This window comes from Lichenostomus cassidix, chromosome Z (genome assembly GCF_008360975.1).
Source record: "Lichenostomus cassidix isolate B80296 chromosome Z, HeHo_3.0, whole genome shotgun sequence".
Classification (NCBI taxonomy): domain Eukaryota; kingdom Metazoa; phylum Chordata; class Aves; order Passeriformes; family Meliphagidae; genus Lichenostomus; species Lichenostomus cassidix.
The window spans coordinates 33,095,688-33,119,981 of NC_139511.1; the positions used below are offsets into that span (position 1 = coordinate 33,095,688).

At 38.7% G+C, this 24,294-nt stretch overlaps 1 protein-coding gene across 1 annotated transcript in view; it reads left to right on the forward strand.

The window, feature by feature from the left end:
- The window catches only part of ROR2 (ROR family WNT receptor 2), a 169,732-nt gene that overhangs the window by 139,581 nt on the left and 5,857 nt on the right, over positions 1-24,294 (forward strand). Inside the window, exons 8-10 of the mRNA XM_085043445.1 lie at positions 17,452-17,579; positions 20,997-21,311; positions 23,020-23,265. Of these exons, the coding sequence (XP_084899571.1) occupies positions 17,452-17,579; positions 20,997-21,311; positions 23,020-23,265 (689 nt within the window). The remainder of the gene's footprint in view (positions 1-17,451; positions 17,580-20,996; positions 21,312-23,019; positions 23,266-24,294) is intronic.

Here is a 24,294-nt window from a genome sequence, read left to right on the forward strand (position 1 = left end):
TGGAAGATATCTAATAGTCAAATACTCAGTTTGTTGGCTTTTAAGGCTTCTGGAAAATCTGATCAGGCCTTTTTGGAAGTGAGGAAGGCACCACAGAATACAGGCAGAAAGAAGTGACCTTAAGCTCACTCCTTGCCAAGAGTTTGTGAAACTGCATCTGTGTCAGTGCTGCACTGTTCCCTACATGACCTTTCTGCAATCTGCTCAGGAGATGAGCATTTCCTTCCAGAGCCCTGTGCTGGGGAACTGGGCTTTCCAAGAAACTTTGCGTTTATTGAACTCTGACTAAGGTCAGTTACGGGTTTGCAGCCTTTGATGCTTGTGTGTTGGGCGCTTAGAAGGAGAAATAGGTGGGAAGAAACACTGCCACCAACTAAAAATTATATTTACTTTGTGGGAGAATTTTTGAGGTACTTATTATTCAAAATAATGGTGTGTTCTCATGCCTGATTTTCAAGTAATTTGGGACAACAGAAATTTTTTTAATATCCAGCCCACTGAAGAAAAGTGATGAAGCAGTTGTAGTGGGGAAAAAGCTAGTTCTTTCAAACAGTGGCAAACAGAATGTCTAAAAACTAGTAATGTTTTTACTGTCTGTGTTAAACCTCCAGTGAGGAACCCTGAGGCTGGGCTCCTGTGTGATTTATTCTCCATGGTCTATGTATTCCAAAACACACATTTTCTGTGACCCCAAAGGGACTTTTCTCCATGATGTGAGGGTCACTTATATATCTTTATGATGGAAACAAGTGTATTTTCATCATGTGATGAATTTCCATGTAATTACAAGATGGAAGAGAGAATATAAGGTCTTGGAAATGAAGGTGGAAAGAGTACTTCCCCCTCACACCACTTCTCTGTCCCTGACTGCTGTCTTCCACATAAAAGACAGTAGCTGAGGGGAAAAGTAGTTTTGTAAACTGAATCTGTCTGGCAAACCAAAGGTATCTAAAATCACACTAAAAAGAAAGAATACTTTCCTTACCACCGAATAGCAGCACTGCTAGTATCTTCCTCCTTTCCACAGGTGGCATGGCAAATTTCTTTGGTCTCAATGTAGTTTAGGCAGTGATAACATTGTTAATCTTGTAAATGATACAAGATTATTTTAAAATTCACATAAACAGATGTTTCTTAAAACCAATACAAGGTTGTCTCAACTCAGTAGTTACAGTGTTTATTCAGGCCCATGAGAACCAGGTGTTTGATGATGTGCTTCCTCCAGAATGTCATGCACGCCTTTTGTTTCATCAAAATATTCATGTGGCTGAGACAACCATATTTGAACTATGTATGTTTTTCTAAGATGCATGTGGTAATATGTTGAAGTTACAGGATAAGCTCATACTTGTGTTTTCATTTCCTGTTTTAATCAAGGAAAAAGAGGAATTTTCTGATTAAAACACTGGACTGTAATTTCAGAGGTCTGGATTCAATTTCTGTACTCCTTTGTGATTGTAGCATGTTGTTTAATCTTTGTCTCTCCATGTTTTGTACATCAAATGGAGATGGTGGATTTTGGGCATTTTTTGCCTTCGTCTACTAGGGGATCAGATTATTTCAAAATGTTTTGGGTACATTCTTCTCCCCATAAAGCAGGGAATGTTATCCTGTTTTATGAGTGAGGAACTGAGGCACAGATTATCTTGGGCTGGTCTACATTAAACAGCATGTGTTTGTCTTGGCAGATTTCCTGACTCCCTGACAATCCGATTTGGGGATCTGGCTGGAACATGCTGCAATTCCCTCCTAGCCCCTGTGTGTCAGTTTCCTTTTTTCACTCAAGGCTGGGGGGAGGCTGTATTTCACCCTCCTGTGGGTTTGGGGCTCCTTTCAGGGGATTTTGATCCACAATCTCAAATCTACTTTTGACTTCATCTTTTTAAATGTCCTTTGACAGTCTTACAGGGCAAGACAGGAAGTTTGGAGGAAGGACAGAACTAAATCCAAGTTTGCACTAAATTTTTTCTCTCTTATCTGTTTTAGAGTGCAATTTTTCAGTTTTTCCTCTATGTGTGTAGGATACAGCCTAGAATGGCTCAGAAGCTTACAACATCACAAATTAACATATAACTAAAATTTATACTCTGTTCTTCCCAGAGATGTAGGGTGTACTCAGAGGAAGCTGACAGTCTGTCTTGGAATAAAACCTGAAATTTTAATCTTAATGTTACTCATACATTTAACAAAACCCTCCCCCCCCCCCCCCATTTTAAACCCCAGAATATGTGTAGTTCAAGACAGTGTTAAAGAACAGTGGAAATACTCTTTAGGGTTGCTTTGCATCACACCAGATCACAATTTCTTCCCACATGAAATTGTTTCTTCAGCTTTGATTTTCCACCTAAATGCTTCCTAATCACAAGTAAATAGATGATGAACAATACAATATATTTAATATTATTTAGCCATAGAACTAGAAATTCATTGTGCTTACAAAACTGATGAATTTTAGAAGCCGGATGTATATTTAAACTAATACACATAGCATCTTGGAGTAGACACAAGTGTCTGCATATCCTGTAAGTTGTTATTTGGGGAAACTATTACAAGTGGTAGGTTTTTTTCTTTCTGTTGAAGGAAAGGAAGAACTGGAGAAAAAATCTGACAGGGAATGTATAGGGAGAAAAAAGGAGAATAGTTTGTTTCGATCTGTTATGCTCACTAACCTATATTGTTCAGAGCCCCCAAAAACAAGGAAGTCACTATGCATAGATAACTAGAAAGAAACCTTCGGGAAAGATTTACCTTCTTTTTGCCACTGTGCTGTGGCTAGCACAGGTCTTTCCCATGAGAATTTTTTTCCTGTGTTTTATAAACAAAGATAAAGTTTGGATGTTATTAAAAACAGTGTCTCGAGATTTGGACAGTTCAGGCCTGGCCAGTCAGGCCTAGGGGGAGGTTTCTGACTGACCAATCTGGGTGACCTCTGAAAAATCTATATAAGTTGGAATTAAATAATAAAAGCTCTCTTTTCTATGTCACACTGAGAATCTGGGTCTTCTTTCTCTGCTAGCGGCTCAACAGCGACACTGTATAAATCAAATGCCCTTGTGTAAATTAAAGTGTAATGGAGAAGCACTGCTTTACCAAGACACTGGTGGCAAAGGCAAAAAAGCAACCCTATAAGACTTGGCCTGTAGTTCGGCAAGGTTTCTCAATATGTTAGGAAGAAGTAGTAATTAGTTACATTTCTTACAGTCAAGCTAACTTAGGGTTAAATATAGAAAGCACCTTCCCTCTTTTGATTAGCAGTACTGTCAAGATGCTTCTAAAAGAGTTGGGTCAAGCATTGTATTGAATGTAATTCATTTATATGTAGGGCTACAAGCAGTACACCAAAGAATACAAACACTTTTTCCCTAAGAGTTCTTCCAAAATTTAGACGTTTAGCTTGCATATGAATATTAAAGGGAGTTGATGTTTTCTGTGGGTGAGAGTCCACTCACAGCCTGTGTGTTGGGAAAGCGTGCTTCCTACTCTGCAGAGCAGTAGCTAGGTTTTTGATATCCAAAAAAGCCTAGGCTGTCATATCAGGCAAGCTGAAGCATCTCATAAGCTGTGCAATACATGGCAAGGAGCCAGTCACAGCTCTCTGCAAATATGTGACCCCAACACGCCCTCTTCTAGCAAATTCCAGATCAGCAGCAGGTGCTTAGGTTTTAGCAGCTCCAAGAAACAATTTGTATTAAACTACCAAAGAAGTTGCAAGCAAAGTAAGACACGTGTTAGTCCCTTTAAGGATATATGTAAATTGATATTCAAAGTAGTAATGGGCCTTGGGCTTTTGGCAAGTAGCTACTGCAGCTGTTGGACATCCCTGATATAACCAGCAATCTTCAGTGTGTTTAGATTTTACTTCTTCCCTCTCTCCCTCCCCTGCTCTCATTTGTTCAATAGCTTAAATGGCTTTCAAAGTATTTATTGTATGTCTTACAAAAGGACAGTTATATGTCCCTGAGACTTCCTGTAGGCATTTGATGCCACATTGAGTTTAATTAGAGTTCCTTAGGATGCTGAATAGCCTCTAAGTGCCTACAAGGAAAGGGTGAATGTTGTAGTTAGGCACAAAGATAAAGGAACACTATTCTAATGAAAAGTAGGTAATTTAACAAAATGAGATAGTGCTGGAACACTACACCATAAATCATCCTTTCAATTTTTATGGCTTTATGGTTAGTTTTTCCCTATTTTTGTATTATTATGTTCTGTATTTCAGTTTGAAAGAGGTAAACAAACTAGATGCAACTAATCTAGTGTACTTGAGAAAAAGTCAGACAGATGGAAAGAACTGACAATCTTTGAACAATTCTGTTCAAAACTAAATAACATTAACAGTGGTTGATGGGATTTTTTTTTTAAAGGAAAAAGAAAATTAAATCATGAGATCTGCTCTTTTAAATTGGTACTGCTCTGTTAAGTCTAAAATCTAAAAAAGTATTTGAGGTAATACTGCTCTGAAAATAAGTTTGCAAGAAACTCATGTCATCAGCAGTTTTTTTTTTTTTCGTCAGAAAGCATTGTTACTCCTGCCTCACCATGCTTTCTTTCCAGTTGGGAAATGTCTCCTAAGTTCAGCAGGCTGAGCTGCATATAGAAATTCTTATACTTCCATCTGACTCAGTGTTGCAAAAACATGTTGACAAACCTCCATTTTCCCACCTGCCTAACAACAGTATTGCAAACCATATTGCATATGTTCCATATTGCAAACCAATTAGTAAAGGAGTAGACAAGAAACACAGAATAGAAAAGAATAGAATAAAATAAAATATAATACGATGCAATGCAATGCAATACAATACAACAAATAGAATGCAGTAGTTCCAGTTGGCAGGGACCTACAAGGATCATTTAGTCCAGCTGCCTGATTCCATGGGTTGAAAAAAGTTAAAGCCCATTATTAAGGACATTGTTAAAATGCCTCTTTTTAAGGCTCTAATGGGCACAGGGCATTGACCACCTCTTTAGGGAGCCGGTTTAAGTTTGACCACCCTCTTGGTAAGGAAATGTTTCCTAATGCCCATTCTGAACCTCCCCTGGTGCAGCTGTGAACCATTCCCACATGTACTGTAGGGGGACCCCAGGGAGTTCCAGTACCTCCCTTTCCTCCTCTTCTCAGGAAGCCGTAGAGAGCAGTGAGTTCACCCCTCAGTCTCCTTCTCTCCAAAAATAGCTGAACCCAGAATCCTCAGCCTCTCTTTATGGTATATTACTTCCAGCCCTTCCCCCAGCTCTGTTGTCCTCCTCTGGACCATTCAAGGACCTTCCCATTGTTCTCAGACTGTGGGCCAGCACAGCACACAGGTCTCAGGGCGGACCCAACAGGATGATCCTGTCCATTGGCGGCTGGTGCTGCTGTGTCTGATGCAGCCCGGGATGGGCTTTGCCCTCCTGGCTGCTCGGGCACACTCTGCTGACCACACTGAGCTGCTGCTGACCAGCACCCCCAGACCCCTTTCTGCAGGGCTGCTCTCCAGCCATAGAACCATTTAGGTAGGAAAAGACTCTTTAGTTCATTGAGTCCAACCATAAAATGCTACGTTACAGAAAAACATATTGTCAGCTCAAAGATCTGCTAAATTATGCAGGAATCTGAATCTTAGAGCTAAGGCATGTGTGTAGGTGTGCCATGTTGCAGAGCTAAAGCTGTAGTCACTTTCCAGATTGGAGCTGCTGTGGTGATACTCATTTCTAGATAGCTTCAAAGTAGCGTTTTCATACTACACTTGGTAATTAACGTAGAAAAGACAACTTCAGTGTGTAATGAAGTTGAGCTGAGCGGTTTTTTTACATTAGGTTGAGGAATGGAGAGAAAAGCAAAAATATAAAGCAAAATCAATAGTTTCAGGATTCCAACACTCCATCAAGAATGTGCAATGGATGATCACTGTACTTTTATATTCTCTGCGGTCCAATATATATCAGTGTATACAGGATCTCAGTTTTTAAGCATTAAGAACTAAATGCTGAAATGCTAAAATTGGGGAAGCATTTGTTTTCCTAATTGAGTTTTCCACATGTGTTGATTCGTGAGGAGTTTATTAATGTTAAACTCCATTACATTAATTTACAGAGCTGTGGTGTTGGTACAATTGCTACTCACAGAGTATCAAGCTAATGATGTTTGCATAGCATCATGTGTGTGGCATCTGAAAACAAATTAATTCTGACTTTGGAATGTGAGTTATTTTGCCTGTGGAGCAATGCAGCATCCACTATTATATTGCGGAAAGATTTAAGTGGAAAAATGTGACAGTGAGGCATTAATTGGTTATACATAGGGGAAAAAAAAGAAGACAAAAGTCTTTGAAAAAGATCTGATAAACATTCAGTAAGTAGTTTTAAGTCCAAAGGAATAAATGTAAGGGGAAATTATCACTTGGTATTACGTCAAGGCTGGATGAACACCCTGGCCTCCTGGCAGTTTTGTGTGATTCAGGGTGCTCTTACCCCAGCTCCAGAAGAGGGAAGCTCCAGAGCCCAAGTTTATTCATTTCTGCCCTCTTCGAGGCTGAAGGAAAAGATTGTCTGTTTATTTTTAATTTTTGAGAACTCCAGAGGTCTTGATTGGAACTGGCATAGAATTTCCTGTGGAGAAAAAGCTAATTTTCCTAATTTGGAAAAGATCAACAATCCCATTATGTGAAATAATGATGACACACCAAAATTATTTCATGAATTCTGGATTCCTGAGCCACACTAGCCAGACCTTGGCTGCTGGAGCCAGACAATAAGAGAATGGCACTAATAATGGACTGCTGTCTCCAGTACGGACCAGCCCAAAAGAGGAGACACATGCTTACTTGTCCATTGACAAAAAGAAATGGTGAGACACAAAAATTACTAGGTTTTGCTCCAATATTTGAGGGGAACATGCTCCCCCAGTGGTAGCCACTGTATGCATCTTTGATGTGCCTCTTCATCCCACTGCCACAGTCCCTGTCCTCCTGGGCCCTCCGCAAACTCCTCACACCAGAGCCTCAGCTAGCCTCATGTGATAACCATGGGTGCCAAGCAGTTTTATTGTCTCACATATGATGCAAAGCCTGCAGTAGACACAGGATTTGGAGAATACCAAGGACACTCTCATAGTCCTGGGCCGATGAGCACATTAAGGTGGAAATTACATAAATGCTGGACCAATTCAGGCAGTGTTTCATGGGAACAGCCACAGGTCTGTTCCAGAAAGTCCCATGTGTCTGCTCAATAGCAAGGTAGTGTGATAGCATCACAACCAAGTGGCTGCTCCTTCTCCTAGTAGTGGTGTTTTTTGGGGTTTAAATTTATTTTTTTTCTAAAGAGAAACAAAATATTAAAAAATTCGCTGGCCTTATTTTTTGAAATATCTAACAATTTCCTTAAAATAACGAAAAAGAAAGCAAAAATTGTCTTTGGACTGTGGAAAATTTAATCTCAGACAAACCCTGTCAAAGAGAAGCTATGGTAATAGTCTCTAATATTGGGAAGTATTCACAAACTCAACTTTTTGCAACATTGCCTAGAACTATTTCATCACACATCTATAAAAAGTAGCAGAGAAACCATAAAATACTTCATATTGTCACTTAGATGTTTTTAAAGACATACTTTAGATGATGTCAGGTTTTTCAGATAGATGGAATGTGCTAATTTTTCCTTAAGACTGGAAAAATGACACTTCAGTATTATATGTTCATAAATACTTGATGATTGTGTAGTTTTATTAAAATTGTTCTGCAAAAGACTTTGAAGATGAACACTTGTACCCTAATTATGTAGCCAATTTATAGATGATGCTATGATAATTTCTACCTGTTTTAGAAAGCTCTCTGCTATAAGATGTATAATCTCTGTGATAACTAAAAAACCACCTTTGTTTTGTTAAAAAAAAAAATAGAAAAAAGAAGGGGAAAAAATATGCCAGTACAGTTATTTTCACTTTTTCATTTGCTCACGTTCTTCCAGAAATGCTCACATTTTTAATGGCATGATCAGTTGAAACATTTTTAATTCTGAAAAAAGTAAAAAAGAAGGCTTTTGATTTTTCTTTTTACAGAAACATTTTAATTTTTCAACCACTAGTAAAAAGCTTGGAAGCACTCTGTATAAAGCTTATATTCCCCATCATTCAAGAAAACAAAAAAAAAAGAAAAAAACCCAACCAAAATGAAAAGCTTAAGACACTTCCATGGGACTTCATTTTTAAAAAATTATTCCTTTGTCCTTCTTTTAACCTCTCCTTCTCTTCGGATTTTTGCAACTGGCTATTTTCAATCATGCTTGAACCATGGTCTTTTCTGTCAAGACTTTCTACTTCTTACCTGTCTTGCTGGCATATATACAAAAATTTATCAACGAATTTAAATCAACTGAACAATACTAAAAATTTCCTATTTGTGCATAAAATCTGCCTCTGTAGGCAAATCACAATGCATTAACATATACCTGAAAACTTACAGGATTTTTTAAAAGAAAAAAGGTGCCATGTGGCACTCATCCCTGGTGGCATTTATAGAGTGGGGTGAAGGATCACACTAGACATGGTCAGAGCAGCCTGGTGGGCTGTGCTTCTCTCACCCATTCACAGGGTGAGGAGGGACCCCAGTTCCCAGACCAGTTCCCTTGGTGAGGCCAGATATCCCTTCCCCCTCCCTCAGCACTGCAGCCATCAAAGTTCTTTGCTCCTTCTCCTGCATGGTGTTCCCATCTTCCCTGGTAGCTGATACGATCTCTTGGCTCTGCCCCTCTCACATCCTTCTCGTGCTGAAGCCCAGCTGCCCAGGTGGAGCTGACTGATCCCCTGCACTGAGCCCAAGGCAGGAGCAACCCCATTGCTGCAGCCCTCTCTGAGCTGCCTGGGATGGCCTCTGACAGATTGACCTGCTGCCTGATTCAGCAGCACATTCAATGATATTTTCAGGTGCTGGGCTCTTCTAAGAGCTTTTTGGAGCTGACCTATGTGTGCTCACTCAGGGTGGCACGGCAGGCTGAGGAAGGATAAAAGCTAAGAGTTTTACTTTCCTCTGTCAACAGAGGGAATAGGGAGCTGCTTGTTAGAGGCTCTTCAGAGAGGGTCTGTTGGCCCTGCTCGCTTTCCTTGGAGATGTCAGAGAAAGACAATTTATTAGACAGTCATAATACACTGAGGTGGGTAACATGCTGTAAAAAAAAGGGATGGGGAGGAAGACTCATAATGGTTTCTTTGGTGAGTGAGAAGCTGGAATGCTGCATGGCGAGGTTCATGTTCCCATATGTTGAAATTAGTTTTCTGGAGGTTTTTCTTTTCAAATTTTCAGTAACCGTGGTTATAACAGAAATGCTTCTGTTAAAAATATCAGACATTCAGCAAAACAGATCTGCAGCCTTCCTTGGATTGCCAGCTGACTCATGTGATTTCAAGATTTCTTCCCAACATGCTAACACCTATGAAAAGCAGAGGTAGAATTTACAAAAATGTCCTTTGAGTAAACTGAAAGAGAGAGTTTGTAGGCTGAAGTTAGAATGTTGTTGGCAGAATATTTGATCATCTGTTTGAAGTTATATGTGTTGAACAAGAGGATTGTGGCTTGTTATACCAGCTAGGGACAATCCTCTGTTTCTAGCAGAGATTCAGAACATTGATGTCCTTGTTTAGTTTTGCTTCCTTGACTGTTTCATCCAGATTATTGTAGTAAAAGCAATCCTGCCACCTATATCTATATCTATATCTATATCTATATCTATATCTATCTATATCTATATCTATATCTATATCTATATCTATCTATATCTATCTATATCTATATCTATATCTATATCATCTATATCTATGTCATCATCTATATCTATATCTATACTTCTATATGTGCTGTACTTGGGAACTGCAGCAATTTTTGGTACACTGAAAACTTTTCTAAAGATGAAAAGCAATAATAACTAGCTGAATGAATATGATACCAAGAAATCACAGCAGCAGGCAGTGTTATCTAATGAGCAACCTGCCATAGTTTTATGGGTTCAGTTCTTTTGCATATGTTTGCCTGTGAGGGCTGTTTTTCCTCTTACAGGAGTGATGGAGGATGAGTGTGTGAAAGAAAGGAAGGCAACACCATATTCCATTGTTTTTATCCATTTAAATACTTGAATGTGGTGTCTTTTTCCAAGGATACAGCTGATCTAAGAGGGCTGCCACCCACTTAAGGCAGTGCCTACTGAGGAGGCCAGTTTCGGTCATCATTCAGTAAAGGCATGTGGTTAAACCCTGTTGATGTTCTCTTCCTTTCTTGTGTTTAAATGATTTTTAAATCTTTTACTACTTTGTAGTAAAAGAATCCTCCTTCCACAGTAACATCAGAATATATGTTTAAAACATTATTCAGACTATATTAGAGACAGACTTTGGAGCCTGAGTTTTGTATTTAAAAATGCGGATTTTATAATCCTCTGTAGCAATATTTTCAATAGCCTAAAGATTAGGTTATTGTAAAGTTTATAAGTTGCCCCTTGACAAACAAATATCTTTAATTTGTGACAGACACTAAGTCTCTTTGTAGCTGTGTTTTTACTAATGACATTTCAATTAATTGCTTTGTCTTTTAGCTGGCTTAAAATGCTGTCTCATGTCCTGTGACTTATATGAACAGATTCATAATCTATCAGAACCAGTAGAATAACTGTTAACTGTTATTTTTTATCTTAGGCATTGAATCTAGAGTTCCAATTCACACTATACTTTTTAGTAACTAGTAGATAAATATTCAAATCAGTTCACAATGTAACTTCTAGCAACTAGTAGATAAAAATCAAATCAAATGCAACATAATTATTCTGTTCAGTAATTGAAACTTTCAGTAAATTCTTTTAGGGATTCTGTGATGTACTACTTTTCAGATAAAAGGCAAGATATATTTGTCCATGTTGGATGCTAAATGTAAGGGAATCTTGCTTTTTGGGTCTGTTGTTACACTCAATAAGCATCTGGTAGCAAAAGTCACGGGCCATAGCCATTGTGAGTGTAAATTGTCATAGGTCCATTAACTTCAACTGACCTATGACTATTTATACAAATTCCCCTGCCTGTTAGTTTTTTATCTTTTAACACTAGACTCCTCCTCTTTTCTGATAATATTTCTTACATTCCTTTAGTGCAAAGGAAAAGTTTTACTCTTGTATTGTAGTATTCTGAGTCTCTCTTTGAGGAGTTAAGTGCATCAATGTGCATTTGCTGATATCCCAGGAGCGCTGATCTTTAGACACAGGTGAAGATGCACAAACAATGATTTTAAGTGCCGGAAAGGTGGGTTATTTGCAGAAACCTTTGGTCAGAGGATGAAACTGTTTGTTCAGAGAATGGATACAGGTAGGGCAGGAAGCCTGTGCCCTTATCCCATGATGTGAGTCCAGGGTAGCCTCCGTCCAGGCAGGGGCCTGATGCAGCAGTCAAGCTGCCACTGCCACCCTTTAGTTTCTTGGCTTCAGCAGGAAGGACATAGATGTGCATATGAGGAGTTTTGGGTGTTTTATGATTTGTGGGTCTGGGTTTTTTTTTGAGGTTTTCCTGTACACCTGGGTATTGGAAACTACATTAAAACCAACAATCTATTTGTGTGTGCTACTGAATTTTTGCCCTGTGCAGACAGAAGTTAGGGATGATGTCAGAGGCATTTGGCGTTAGCCCAGCCCTTCAATGGATAGTAGTAGTTCAAACCATACTTTTAAAAAAAAGTATGTTCTTTTCCTCCATCAAATATTTATACACAATCCTGTTGCCTTCAATGGCAGTAGGGAAATTTCTATTGACGATCTGTGCACAATGGGAGGTCTATGAGAAGGAGCAAATTTATAGCCCATTGTAACTACTACTTTAAAAGACAGCCTTTCTTGACAAATTTTACTTCATGGTGAAACAAGAAATTGTTTTATTTGATATTTTCTCTGAAGGCAAGTACACAAACCTGGCCAGAAGGTACCAAGTATTTTTCTATAGTAACATTAATACATATTCCCTATGTTTTTGACAGTCAGCAAGTCTTACAGATGTGATACGGCATCTGACAGGGTAGTAAGTTTCTCTTCTCTCAGATCTTGTCTGTGGCCTGTTGAGGGAAGGAATATTTGGGGTTGTAAACTCATTTTAACCATTGAAAAGTGATCCTGTTCTGAATAGACTTGGCTCCCCAGTACTATGACATGATACATGTCAAGAGCAAGGGTAACAAATCACAAGGATTGTAGTGCAACATTATAAGAGGTCCTGATTTTGAGATCCAGTATTAAAAAGTGATGAATACAGATGTATATTAAAAACCAGAAATTCCTGATTTTTTTACTGCAGCCCTTTATAACGCTGTTTGCACAAGTCAGGGAGATTTACCCCTCTTTGATTAAATCTAAACACTTTATTCCTTTATTCTTTTTGTATTGCAGGTCATTTAACTGGTGTGCTTTATATTTATGAAGTAGCCACACACTGGGCTAAGTAAACTCATAATCTGAAATATGATGCCTGTCCTTTTCCCTTTGATCTTGCTGTCAATCATAGTAATTCTCTTTACACAGGTTCTGACATTAGTTATCAAGTTGTAACTCTCAAAAATCCCTAGATTTCCCAACTAGATGAGCAACTGTATACCAAATGTTCTATTTCTCTACGAATAGCAAATAGGCTGACATAAATAATTTGTGCTTTCTTTTATCTGTCACAGTCTGTGGTTTTCTGTGCATTTGTCCTTGCTTTGCCATTCTGTTTGTAATGGAATATGAAGGGGAGGTCTAACATTCTCAATACTTAACAGTTCTTAATTAAAACCTGCTTAATCCCTGGGCAACATGAAAGAGGGTCAAAGCTTCAGGTTTGTTTTTTGTTGGGGAAAAATTTATAGATTTATAGGAAATTTTAATTGCATTTAGCTTGCTTGTGGGAAACTTCTGTAATGACGTTCCTACTACCATTTAAAAGCTAACCTCTGGAATATCCTGTTATAGTCTATGAACTGGCTTAGTGTTATTTACTTTGATAAAGTATAGGCTGAGAATATGTCTGTCTATATAAATGCTAGGGTAGGTTGATAGGGTATTATTAAATGAATTTTTTTCAGTGTATTTATTGAAAAACTTATTATTTCTGAGTTTTCTGGAGGATTTCTGAGGTTTTTTCTATGGCTGGCACACACTGTTTTGTCTCTTCTATTTTCAGGAAAACAGTTTTAACTTAAAAGTTTCTGCTGTCTTTGGATGTAAAATTTGTGGTATGCAATCAGAATAAAGGTGTCTCACTGGCAAATGAATATGTGGTACCTCTTAATCCTGTTTTTGTGATTCCCTGTGTGATTCCATGCTAAAAATTGTGAGAGCTTCATGTGCCTTCTCTACTTCTGAGGAAAACCACAAGGTCTGCACTGACTGTGATTTCAGGGGCACCAAAAGTATACTGAAAACGCTTATCAGACTTAGGTGCTTCAGAAGGTGGTTTTAGTATTAAACAGAGTTTCCATGGTTGCCTTTTTTTTTTTTTACTGGGACATTTTTGTTTCATATGCCCTCCGGTCTGTTCAGCTGCGACAGTTGCAAACAATAGATGGTGTTACAGATAACATATTGTGTATTCTTTCAGCATTCCAGATTTTCCATGAAGGAAAGCCTCTTTGTTTCCTAGGTATTTTCTGTAGTATTTTGTTTGGTGTCCTTTCTGTGTCATGTGAAATTAAGGTAATGCTTAATGAGGGAGTGGGGGGTATCCATGTTCACCATGTTTTTTTCTATGACACCTGTAAATCTCTTTATATATTTCTAGAGCAAATATCTACCTAACAAAAGTGTTCCATGACTTTCATCCAGACAGTTTTTTATTTATTTGTGCTAGGTTTTATTCCTCTTCAGAGGCACCTGGTTCTTCCAGTTCTTCCTTTATGGACCCAGATGTTCCTGGAAGTTATTGGCTTCTGTCAGTGGGAGGAGTGGCACTGTATGATTGAATCTGCATCTTTCTTCTACACTGCTTGCTTAATTCTCGATTTCATACATACTCCTTCTCCCCACAAACCTGAAGTCAGGCTGTATTTTATAAGGTGTTGCAGTGCATGTGTGAGAAGGAACTTGTAAATGCTTATCAACACTTTGTTCTTCAACGTGTTTCCAGACCTGGTAAACTTGATCAAATTTCATGTTGTACATAAAACCAGGGTCAATATTTTGGTTTTATTTTTGTGTGTCTGAGGTAGAAGGTTCTTCTGCTTTTTCTTTTTATTGGAAAGCTTAGTTCTTAACTGAATTGTTCTGACAGAAAATCGTCTTTTGGGCTTGGTAAACTGATGACACTGATCCTGAGCAAGGGAAGTTGGGGTTTTAGGAATAGAAGGTCTGTTTAGTCATATTCTTTACAATTTTACTTTTAAATCCAAACTCTGGTCAAACATACGATGAATAGTTGGGAGAAGAGTTCACTCAATAAGAGAATATACCTTACCTCCATTCTAACTGAATGCTGAGAAAATTCAGTTTGCAGGTGCACTGTCTTTGATACAGCCTTCCAGCAAAGGTGCAAAAAAAGACCAACACTTAGCATGTGCCTGACTTTATTTTAAAAAGCTCTACAAAAATGGAAGAAAATCACTAGAGAGAAGCATTAGTGCTGTCTTGAAACAGGCACAGACTAAAGAACAAAGGTAAAAAAATACCTGTGGTGGCTACCTTGTAAGATTTTTTTTCAAGTGGAACAAAATGAACTTTTCTGGGTTCCTTTGGTGGAGTCAGATTTCAGTTTTCACGAGGGTTCTTGGTCAGAGTGGACATTATAGCTCAAGCAGCAGGAAATTGAAGAGTCAGCATTTCTGCTTATTTTCAGCAGCTTTTAATTATTGCTCTGATCAGCAACTGAATTGCTGGCATATGGTTTGGAACAGGATTCAAAGCCACACGTGGTTCCAAGGGCTTCTGTTTGAGCTGAGCATTGTGCCACTCCTGTGCTGTTTTATCAGACTCTCCCCAAATTGCTTTTTGTTGCAGCTTTTTTACCATATCCCAAGTGTACATATAGCTGAAGGACAGAGTAATATATAAAGGAGACTCTTAGTGCTTCCAAGTCTTCAGAAATAATTTTTTTCCCCTAAGAGGACTAATTTAATTCTGTTCTCTCAGTACTAGTACTAGTCAAACAGTGTTCAGTGAGTTTCCTGACCTGACAAAGATGCATGTAGAATAACAGCCCTGGTTCTGTGAGGGTAAGTCACATCAGGTTACTGTTTACTTTTGCTTGTGTCCACGGTAATGGTCATATCCAGTTTAGTATAATCAGCAGTTGACTATAACATGGGAGAGGGGAGCATATGTGTGTATTTATAGTAACTAAGCTGTGTTTAAAAGTTCTTGACAGAAGCAAATAAACTGAGCTAAGTAAGAAATCACACTGCTTTTGTCACCAAACCCATGCTGTTTGGAGTGTGCTTTTTTTTTTTTTTTTTTTTTTTTTTTTTTCTTTTTTTTTTTTCTTTTTTTGGTACTGGCAAGGGGAACCCTGAACTGAGACCTGAAGTGTGAGATACAGTTTCAGTAAGATACATTGCAGACTTTGTTCTGCAGGATAGGGCTATGAATTTACTCTTGAGAAAGAGGTCAAATAGAGGTTTCATATTCATTCAGCTCCTTTTGGGAATTGCTGACTTCCTACTGAGGTGGTCAAGGATCATAAAACAAGCACAGACAAAATGCTTTGATATTTTTGTCCCTTCAGGCATGATGCAATTGTTGCAAAATTACAGGTTTTGTTGTAAGAATGAAAGAATGTCACTGCAGGGAGTAGTTGATCCTAAGACTCCTTCTATACTTCATCCACTGTAATCAAAAACTTACATATCTTTGCAGAAGCAGAACTTGTTTCAGAGCTCGTAGACAAAATGTTGCGTTATGAATATTTAACAATAATACTGTGATAGGAAATAAAGGCCATATCTGGATAACAGCTACGTGATACACTTTATATCACCATGGCTTATCTAGAGTCCTGCTTAGTCATTGTCTTTTTGGGAAGAAAAGGAGATGCAGCTCAAGTGGTGATCAGTGGTTCCACCTTTTGGCTACACTCCACAGACAGTCCTGCCCAACTTTCCACTGCCAAAGAGTAAGAAATATTGGTAACATTTCCCTGAAGAGATAGGCCTTATCAGGGAGACACAGCAGAGGAAAAATGGGAAAATTCTTAAGACAGAGTAAGGTATCAGTGTAAGGGGCTGCAGAAGGCACACATAGTGTTGGGTGATGTTGGCTAGCTGTTGTACAGGCAGCAGGTTTCCATGCTGATTTGTCCCAGCTGAAGCTATGGGGTTTTGCATGTAGTCACTGACAGTTTTCTCCTGCTCATGTGGCACCGGAAGGAAGAGTGAAGATATTTGTAAGAGGATTGGGAACATGGGTGACCAAAACAGGTGTTGATATCTGAAGACAATAAAGTACAAGGTGCAAAGGAGCACCTTGTAGTAGGAGTAAGACTTCAAAAATTGCTGGTACTGGAGAGGTACCTCAGACTTTTGAACAATTATATACAAAGCTGATTAAGTTCTTAGATGTCCTAGTCTAGACACACATTTTTTAGATTATGTTTGATACCTGTTTTTGGTCCATCATGCAGTTGTGTGTATTCACATTGTGTGAATACAGCAGGTTGGTGAATCCTAGCGCAGGGGCTTTGCCATGCTAGAGGAAACACGTGGCATACTGGATATTTACTCTGAGGGTGCTCTCACTCTGAAGGCCCTTTTCAGTGCTGTGACAGTTATGATCTGCAGTTCAGCCCTGTATTATTTACAGGGGCTTTGGGGATGAAGTGTTGAACCACTGAGCCTTTAGGCTAGGGCTTTTGTGCCAAAATATTTATGTTGATGTAAGGGAGTGAAAGGCCCAAAGCCTCATTGAATTGAAAACTGTATTAAAATACATGTTGAAAGATAAATTTGGCACTAACTCTTACAAGAGAGAAGAGGAAAAGAGGTTATAGCCTTGATTACTCTTTATTCTGTTTACCTAATTCAGAGTTCAAAATTATTCCATGATTTAATTCAAGCTTGGCAAGATCTCCTCTGCTATCCACTACAGGAAATGAAGAGCAGGAGAGAGAAGTGGGAGAAGAGAACAAACTGCCTAATTTTATGGGATACAGCTGGATGCCAAAAATGCATGGCGACATGTAACTAGATCTATGTTCCTCTCTCAGTCTAAAGGCTTTTAATAGATTCATCTGTCAAATCCCATTATTATTAGCTTATTATTTTAAAATGAATTCTGGCTTTTGTTTTCTTCCTTCTGTAATGAACTATTTACAGGGTCCCTCATTAATATTTCTAAGGTAAGAGAATTGGAGGAAAAAGCTGCACCTGGGGAATGGGGCAGTTTCAGATTTACAGCATTTTGAGTTTTTCTACTTGTATAAGAATATGTTTTGTAAAAATCCATTGGGGCAGAGAGACATCCACATATAAAATCCTAACATGTCTTTTGCAGAGAAGATTACCATGAAGATGGGTTCTGTCAGCCATATAGGGGAATTGCGTGTGCACGAATCATTGGAAACAGAACCATTTATGTGGACTCCCTCCAGATGCAAGGGGAAATTGAAAACCGAATTACTGGTAAGCTTATACATCTCTTTAGCAGGGAGAAAGAAACATTCATGAAAGTATCCAATTCAGGTATAAACAGCACTATCATCCTTCTAGTTTTGTGAGCCAATGATGAATATGTATTTATATTAAGGTTTAGAGGGGGTGAGCCTGTGTCCCACTTGAGCAGTTAGTAAAATTTGGAGCAAGGAAGATGAGTATATGTGGTAATGTGTAAAGCGTCTTCCATGTCCTTAAGTAAAATGTCAGACTACTGACTTTGTAACAGCTTCAAGTTTAAACTGGAGCTTTTTGTATGATGGATTCAAAAATAAGATTCTGAGTTTTTTAAATGGATTTTTGACATAGTGAAAAGGTATTGATTTTTTTATTTTTTTGAAAAAATGTATGGTGGCCTTTCCCTTGGGCTTTCTTCCTTTTTGCATAATTCTGGCAGAGTCTGGATTTCACAGTGGTTCATATAAAGCAAAAGCTGACCTTGCTGTGCTCTGCCTATGCTTAATCTTCTCTGAACATAGTTTTTGTACAGAGTCAAAAACATGCATCCAAAACCTTAATGACTTTTAATAGGTTGTACATCAACAGAGGTTTTCTTCACTGGATCTCGGTTAGCTGACATTAGCAGCTGTGACTCTGATGTACACAAAAGAGAACAGGCGAATGAACCCATGGAATAGAGCAAACTGTTTGTCATAATATATAGCAAATTAATTCAGTCCAGCAGGAGCTGATTTGCATCTGGCCAGATACAGCTCACTAATGTACTCTCCAACTTCAGCAAAAAGTTGCCAAAAAGAGTTTAACTTCACTTGTCAAATCTAACTCCCTAAAGATATTACCTTAAAGACTCATCATTAACCCAGAAATCCAGGTCCATTTTTTTTCTGTTCTTGAAATGGTGACCAGATTCTGGGACTGGCAAAATCCAGATGCTGACCTTTACTTACGGTATTATGCACATTCTCCTCCCTCCCTCCCTCCCTCCCTCCCTCTCTTTTCCTGTACTCTGTTTTAATTCCAGCCCCTTTAAATGTTATGTAATTAATTAACAGATACTAGTAATACTATTTTTTTTTCCCAGCTACATAATCTCTGTCCTCTTTGGATGTTTTTCAGCAATACGGAAATGTTCAACTATTTGAATTTATTAAATCTGTAACTCTGTGAATTAGGTTCATAATGTTCTTTTCAAAAACACAAACTAAACCAAACAATGAAAAATGTTACATAATCCAGAAAATATTTATTGATTGAGTTTTACTTATTCCTGGATTATGGAACATGTGCATTGATGACCTGGCTGCTGGTTTTCTAATATTACCAGTTATTGGTTAGATTTCCAAGGCTAGGGTGCTGGAACTCTCTGTTCTGGAGTTGAGGAGAATTTCAGAATTTCTGAAATGCTCTCTTTCAGGAAGACACTAAGAACAGCCATGTAGAGCTGCCCAGTGCCTAGCTAGGCAATAACAGCAATCTGTTAACAGCACAGCATTTTCAAACTGTATACTTTTGAAGGACATACCAACACATTGTGCAAAATTACCCTGAGGATTACATAGCATTGTTGGTTCTTATGAGTCATATTATATGTAAAGCAAGTATTGCAAGAGTGGGTGTTCTATACCCAAATGGGAGGGTATTTTTGAAATTGCAGTAACCTTTTAGGCAAAGGAAAAAAAATAGTGAATTATTGCTGCTGGGATTTTGCTGATAGTTTTGTCCATACCTCCTAAATGCAATTTTTGATGGTAGATATTTGTGTTCTGATGTGCATGGGAAGTGAGGACACCTACCGTCCAATGTCAGGAACATTTAGCAAGGTTACATCTGTGGGGAGTTTTCATTCTGGATTTCCATTTCCCTGCTGTGCTGATGTGAGAAATACATGTTCTTTGTATCCGTGCCCCCTCATGCTGATTGGCTATGTGATTGTGTGAGAATTGCAGCCTTTGTTCAGAAAAAGAAGCAACATTTCTGGAGAAAAGCTTTTTACATGGCTTGGAAGACTGAAAGGCCAACAATGAATCGCGTGCAGACCTGATGCCTGACCTGTGTATATGTTTTTGGCTAGAAAGGTCTCTGCTGTGTTGTTTAATACCTGTTTAATAACTAAAGTATAGACCCCTTAGATGCTACCACACAGTAGTGCTGGCTTCTGCACATTCCATCAAAACAAAGATGTGATTTTAAATTGTGCACTCTTCTCTCATGATGATCTAAATTCTGTAATGCATTGCCTTGACACAACTTAGTGTGAGGTTTCAAATAACCAACAGTGACTGCTTCAATCCTCCGGTTTTATTTTTTCCCTGTTAGCCTTTGTGACAAGCATATGTCACAGCTATCTTCTGAGGCCTGATGGTTTGTTTGCATGCAGTGTTTCCAACATGACTGATAAATGGTTATGTTCCTGCATTAATATTTTTGAATTAAAACAAGCAAAGGTGTAAACTGTCTAAAAGGCTGGATTTGGAGTTGCTTGTTGCTTGTTTGATGTTCAGGAAGAGACTCTCTGATAGCATGTGTCTGTAGGAAATAGATGATTGCAAGGAGAGAGCTGGACAAGAAACGATTTATTTGTGGGTTGCAAATAGACTGCTGAATGACATTTCCTCTCTTTTTACAGTGTGAGTTGGTGGATCATGCAGTCTAGCGACTCTCACTCACAAATGATGCTTTACTGGGGACGTAAATGTTCCTACATTTAAAGGTTGATTGAGCACCAGATACATGATGCACATGCACATTTGTCATTTCTTTGCAATGTGCAAGAAAACTTGAGATAGATGCTAGTGTGTAGGTGCTGAGAGCTGAAGGGGAGAATTACATTCCTAACTCATTATGACATTCATCTTAATGTGATCAGCATGCTGAGACGGATTACATTAATTTTCCCCAAAGCAGCTGCCTGTCAGGCTTCTCACGTCTGTTATAAGCTACATCTCCCCAAATATCACTGGTACACTTCTTTTTGCCTGACAAGACTTGAAAAACACTTTGTTTATTTATCACAATGTCCAGAGGAGGAAGAAGTTAGGTGATCTTTGTTCAGATTTTAGTTAATTAGGAACTTTGAAAGTACATACCAGTACCCCGGCAGGTGTATTTTGCCTTTGCTCTTGATCCTTACAAGTTAAAATTAGCCAATTGGCTGCATTCTGAGCAGTGTTAATCACATGGGTTACTTCCTAAGGACTGAGGTCCTGCAAGCTCTGTGCAGATGTCAGAGGAACACTGGGATGCTGGGTTTTCTTCCCGTATTTGTCAACTCTCCTTTACAACAGAAATTACCTTGTTTGCCTGTTGCTCAGTAGGCTTTCAGACCCTCAAGGAAAGAATAAAGGTGTTAAAGGCATATAGCATGAAAATCGAGCTGTTTCTCTTGTTTGTGAATCAGTACTTACCAATGTTTTTGTTCCTTTGCAGCTGCGTTTACCATGATTGGCACTTCGACACATTTGTCCGACCAGTGCTCGCAGTTCGCTATCCCTTCTTTCTGCCACTTCGTGTTCCCCCTGTGTGATGAGCGCTCTCGGACCCCTAAGCCTCGGGAGCTGTGCCGGGATGAATGCGAAGTTCTGGAAAATGATCTCTGTAGGCAGGAGTACAACATTGCTAGGTCAAACCCCCTCATCTTGATGCAGCTACAGCTGCCTAAGTGTGAGGACCTCCCACGACCTGACACCTTGGAAGCTGCCAACTGCATAAGAATTGGGATCCCTGTGGAGAGACTGAGCCGATGTAAGTTGGGGTGTTTCATCACTGGGGAAAAGGATGGCTTGTTGCTTCCTCAGACTGAGTCTGAGAGACAGTGCTTTATCAGCCATTCTTTTTGTAAAGAAAGCACTGAACTACACATTTTTATCTTGTTAATACTGACCGTAATATTGCACTGTTATACGGTACAGTTAGGCAAGGGAGCCAAAGGATGCAGCTTGCACCAGAGAGTGTTATAACAACCACCCTGGGCTATAAAACTCTGTGTTCACATGGCTGATTTGATGCAGATTTGCAAGGGACAACTGTGTGTTGCCTTCACCTGTGGCTCAGTCCTTGCCTTTTTGGGTGAGCCTCCCCATACATCTATTTGCGAGTTTTGTTTACCTATCAATAAACGTTAAATAGTCTGTTGAAGCTTCACTGGAAGATCTGTGAAGAAATAAAACACCCAGTGTTCATTCTTTCTATATGGAATCCCACAAGAATATTAATCCTGTGAATTGAATATGGGCTGCAGTTGTCTTTCTTGACCCACACAGGATGGATGAAAATGTGGATCTTGCTTCCATGAATTTATACTTACATCCAGGAGTAGAAGGGCTGTTCTGTTGTCACTAATTATATGCAGACAGTCTTTCTGACTACTCCATTTCACAGCAATTGATCACAACTCTGTATATTGTTCAGCAAGAAAACTTCAAGAGACCAAAGATGTTTAAAGCTCCAAGTGTGGTAAGATTATTCAGAATATCCGTTGTCTGGATACACAGTTAGAAACAGGAGCTGTGGCATAATGGTCGCCATGAAAGACTAGATCTGTGCTTTTATGTTAATAATGAAGTGTAACTGAGAAGCAGAAGTAACTGAGAGTACAATGACAGAGACAAATCAGTCAGGGAAGAGGTATCAAGCAAAAGGCATGAGATCAAAACCAATAAAAAGTCTAGCACAAGTTGTCTGTGGTCCTCAGAGCCAGGGATGCTGCTGCTGGTAGAACAGCTGCAACTTGAGTATTTGTGGGGTTTGAGAGAGCTGGATTCCTGAAGGCTGGAGAGGGGAGAACAGAAAAGTGGAGAAGGTTATGTTGCAAACATGCATGAAAATGCATTATTCAACTCAGATGATGCATATAGAAGACAAGCACTCAGAATATGAAGAAAGGATAGCAGCAAAACAAAGAATAAAGATGTGAGTTCAGCAGATATGAAAATTATGCATGTAAAGAGAAGAAAAGCCTGAACCCTTTATTTCTAAAGATGAAAACAAGGTAAAATAGGGAAGAGGCATTAGAAAGTGCAGCACTAATTTCTACAGCAAGTGAGCAGTGTGAAGAAAATGGAAAGATTATGAGAAATAAAAGTTTCTGTTGTTGACATCTAAGGACATTTCCTGAAGGAAAACTTTATCTCTAATTTAGTTTAACTTACCATGTTCTGTAGCTAAAGGTCCATACATGCTCTTTAGTCTCAATTTGAATTCAGAATTGTGAGTACCCATGTGTGTACCATAGAGCTGAGACATTCCAGGACAGAATCCAGAACTAACTGGGTGTAAAAATACAGATACCCACAGAACTGAAATTTCAAAACTAACAGATTTCATTTAAATCTTGAAGTACCTAAATTTAAGTACTTTTTGCATACATGTTGTGTGGACTTCAACTGGTTTGGTCTTGGTGTCCCTTGATTGTTTTGGTTTTTCCAACGTTTTCCCAAACCCTGTGTTTTAGATCATCAGTGCTACAATGGTTCTGGAGCAGACTACAGAGGCACTGTCAGTGTTACCAAGTCTGGCCACACTTGTCAACTCTGGGACTCACAGAGTCCCCACAACCATGATCTGACAAGCACACAGTTTCCAGAGCTAGGTGGAGGACATGCGTATTGTCGAAATCCTGGAGGTCAAATGGATGGTCCCTGGTGTTTTACAAAGAACAAAAACGTACGCATGGAACTGTGTGACATACCTTCTTGTAGTATGTATTCTCTTTCTTTTTATCCCTACTACTATCCTGAATCCTGTGTAATTTTGAATGTTCCTGATTATTACAATTCATTTTAAGAGGGTTAAGCTTTTAAATGTTTAACTTTCAGCAGCTTCGTTTTGTATCGTAATTGTTTAATGTTTTCTGGAAATCGGAGCTTGTGAGATACTGTGACACTTTTTTTTATATGCTGGAGGCTTAGTCTGAAGTAATAATTAATGATAATACTGCAGTTTGTATTTTGACTCATCAAATGGCAGATTACACATGTAAATCACCTGTGTGTGTTTGGTTTGCTCATGCTACTCAAGGGTACATTGCTCTTGCTCTGTATGACATCTTGCAGACAGCAAGGATTTTCAAATCCTATAGAGGGAGACATAGCACCATGCCTGGTTGAAAAAAACCCATTTGAAGTGCAGAAAAAGAGCTGTTTGAAGTGCATAAAGCAGATGATCTTACCAGAAAAGTCCTATATTAGCTGCTAGTGGCTCTGTACTGCACAACTCTTTGCAAAAATAAAAAGAACGGCTCTCACAGCTCAATGCTATTCTGCTCAGCTACCTCTGTTGGTACAGACTTTGCACATTGCCAATGGTCTTTGGACATGACAGTTAATAATGTGCTTCATTAGGAAGAAAAGCATATTTCCCAAAGCAAGACACAGGTATGCCATGGAAGCCATAAAAGTGGATTACCTGAATCTCTAAAACTGCTCAGAACTAATATCAAATTTCTTAGTTACTTCAATTTTTTGCAGTAAAATGATCTGACATTTATAATAATTTATAATGCAATTATAAATTATAATAATTTATAATTGCATGTAACACAGGGTAAAGATAATACTGGGACATGGTTATGGTGAAAGCAGTTGCCACAAATAGCAAAACCACAGGTTACAGAAAACATCCCAGGCAGTTCCAGCGAACATTTTGGACATCATTAGGCTCTCCTAGAGTCTCTAATTTTTAAGTGAAAAGTATTTGAGGATGGTTCCAGAACTAAGTGTAGTGATGA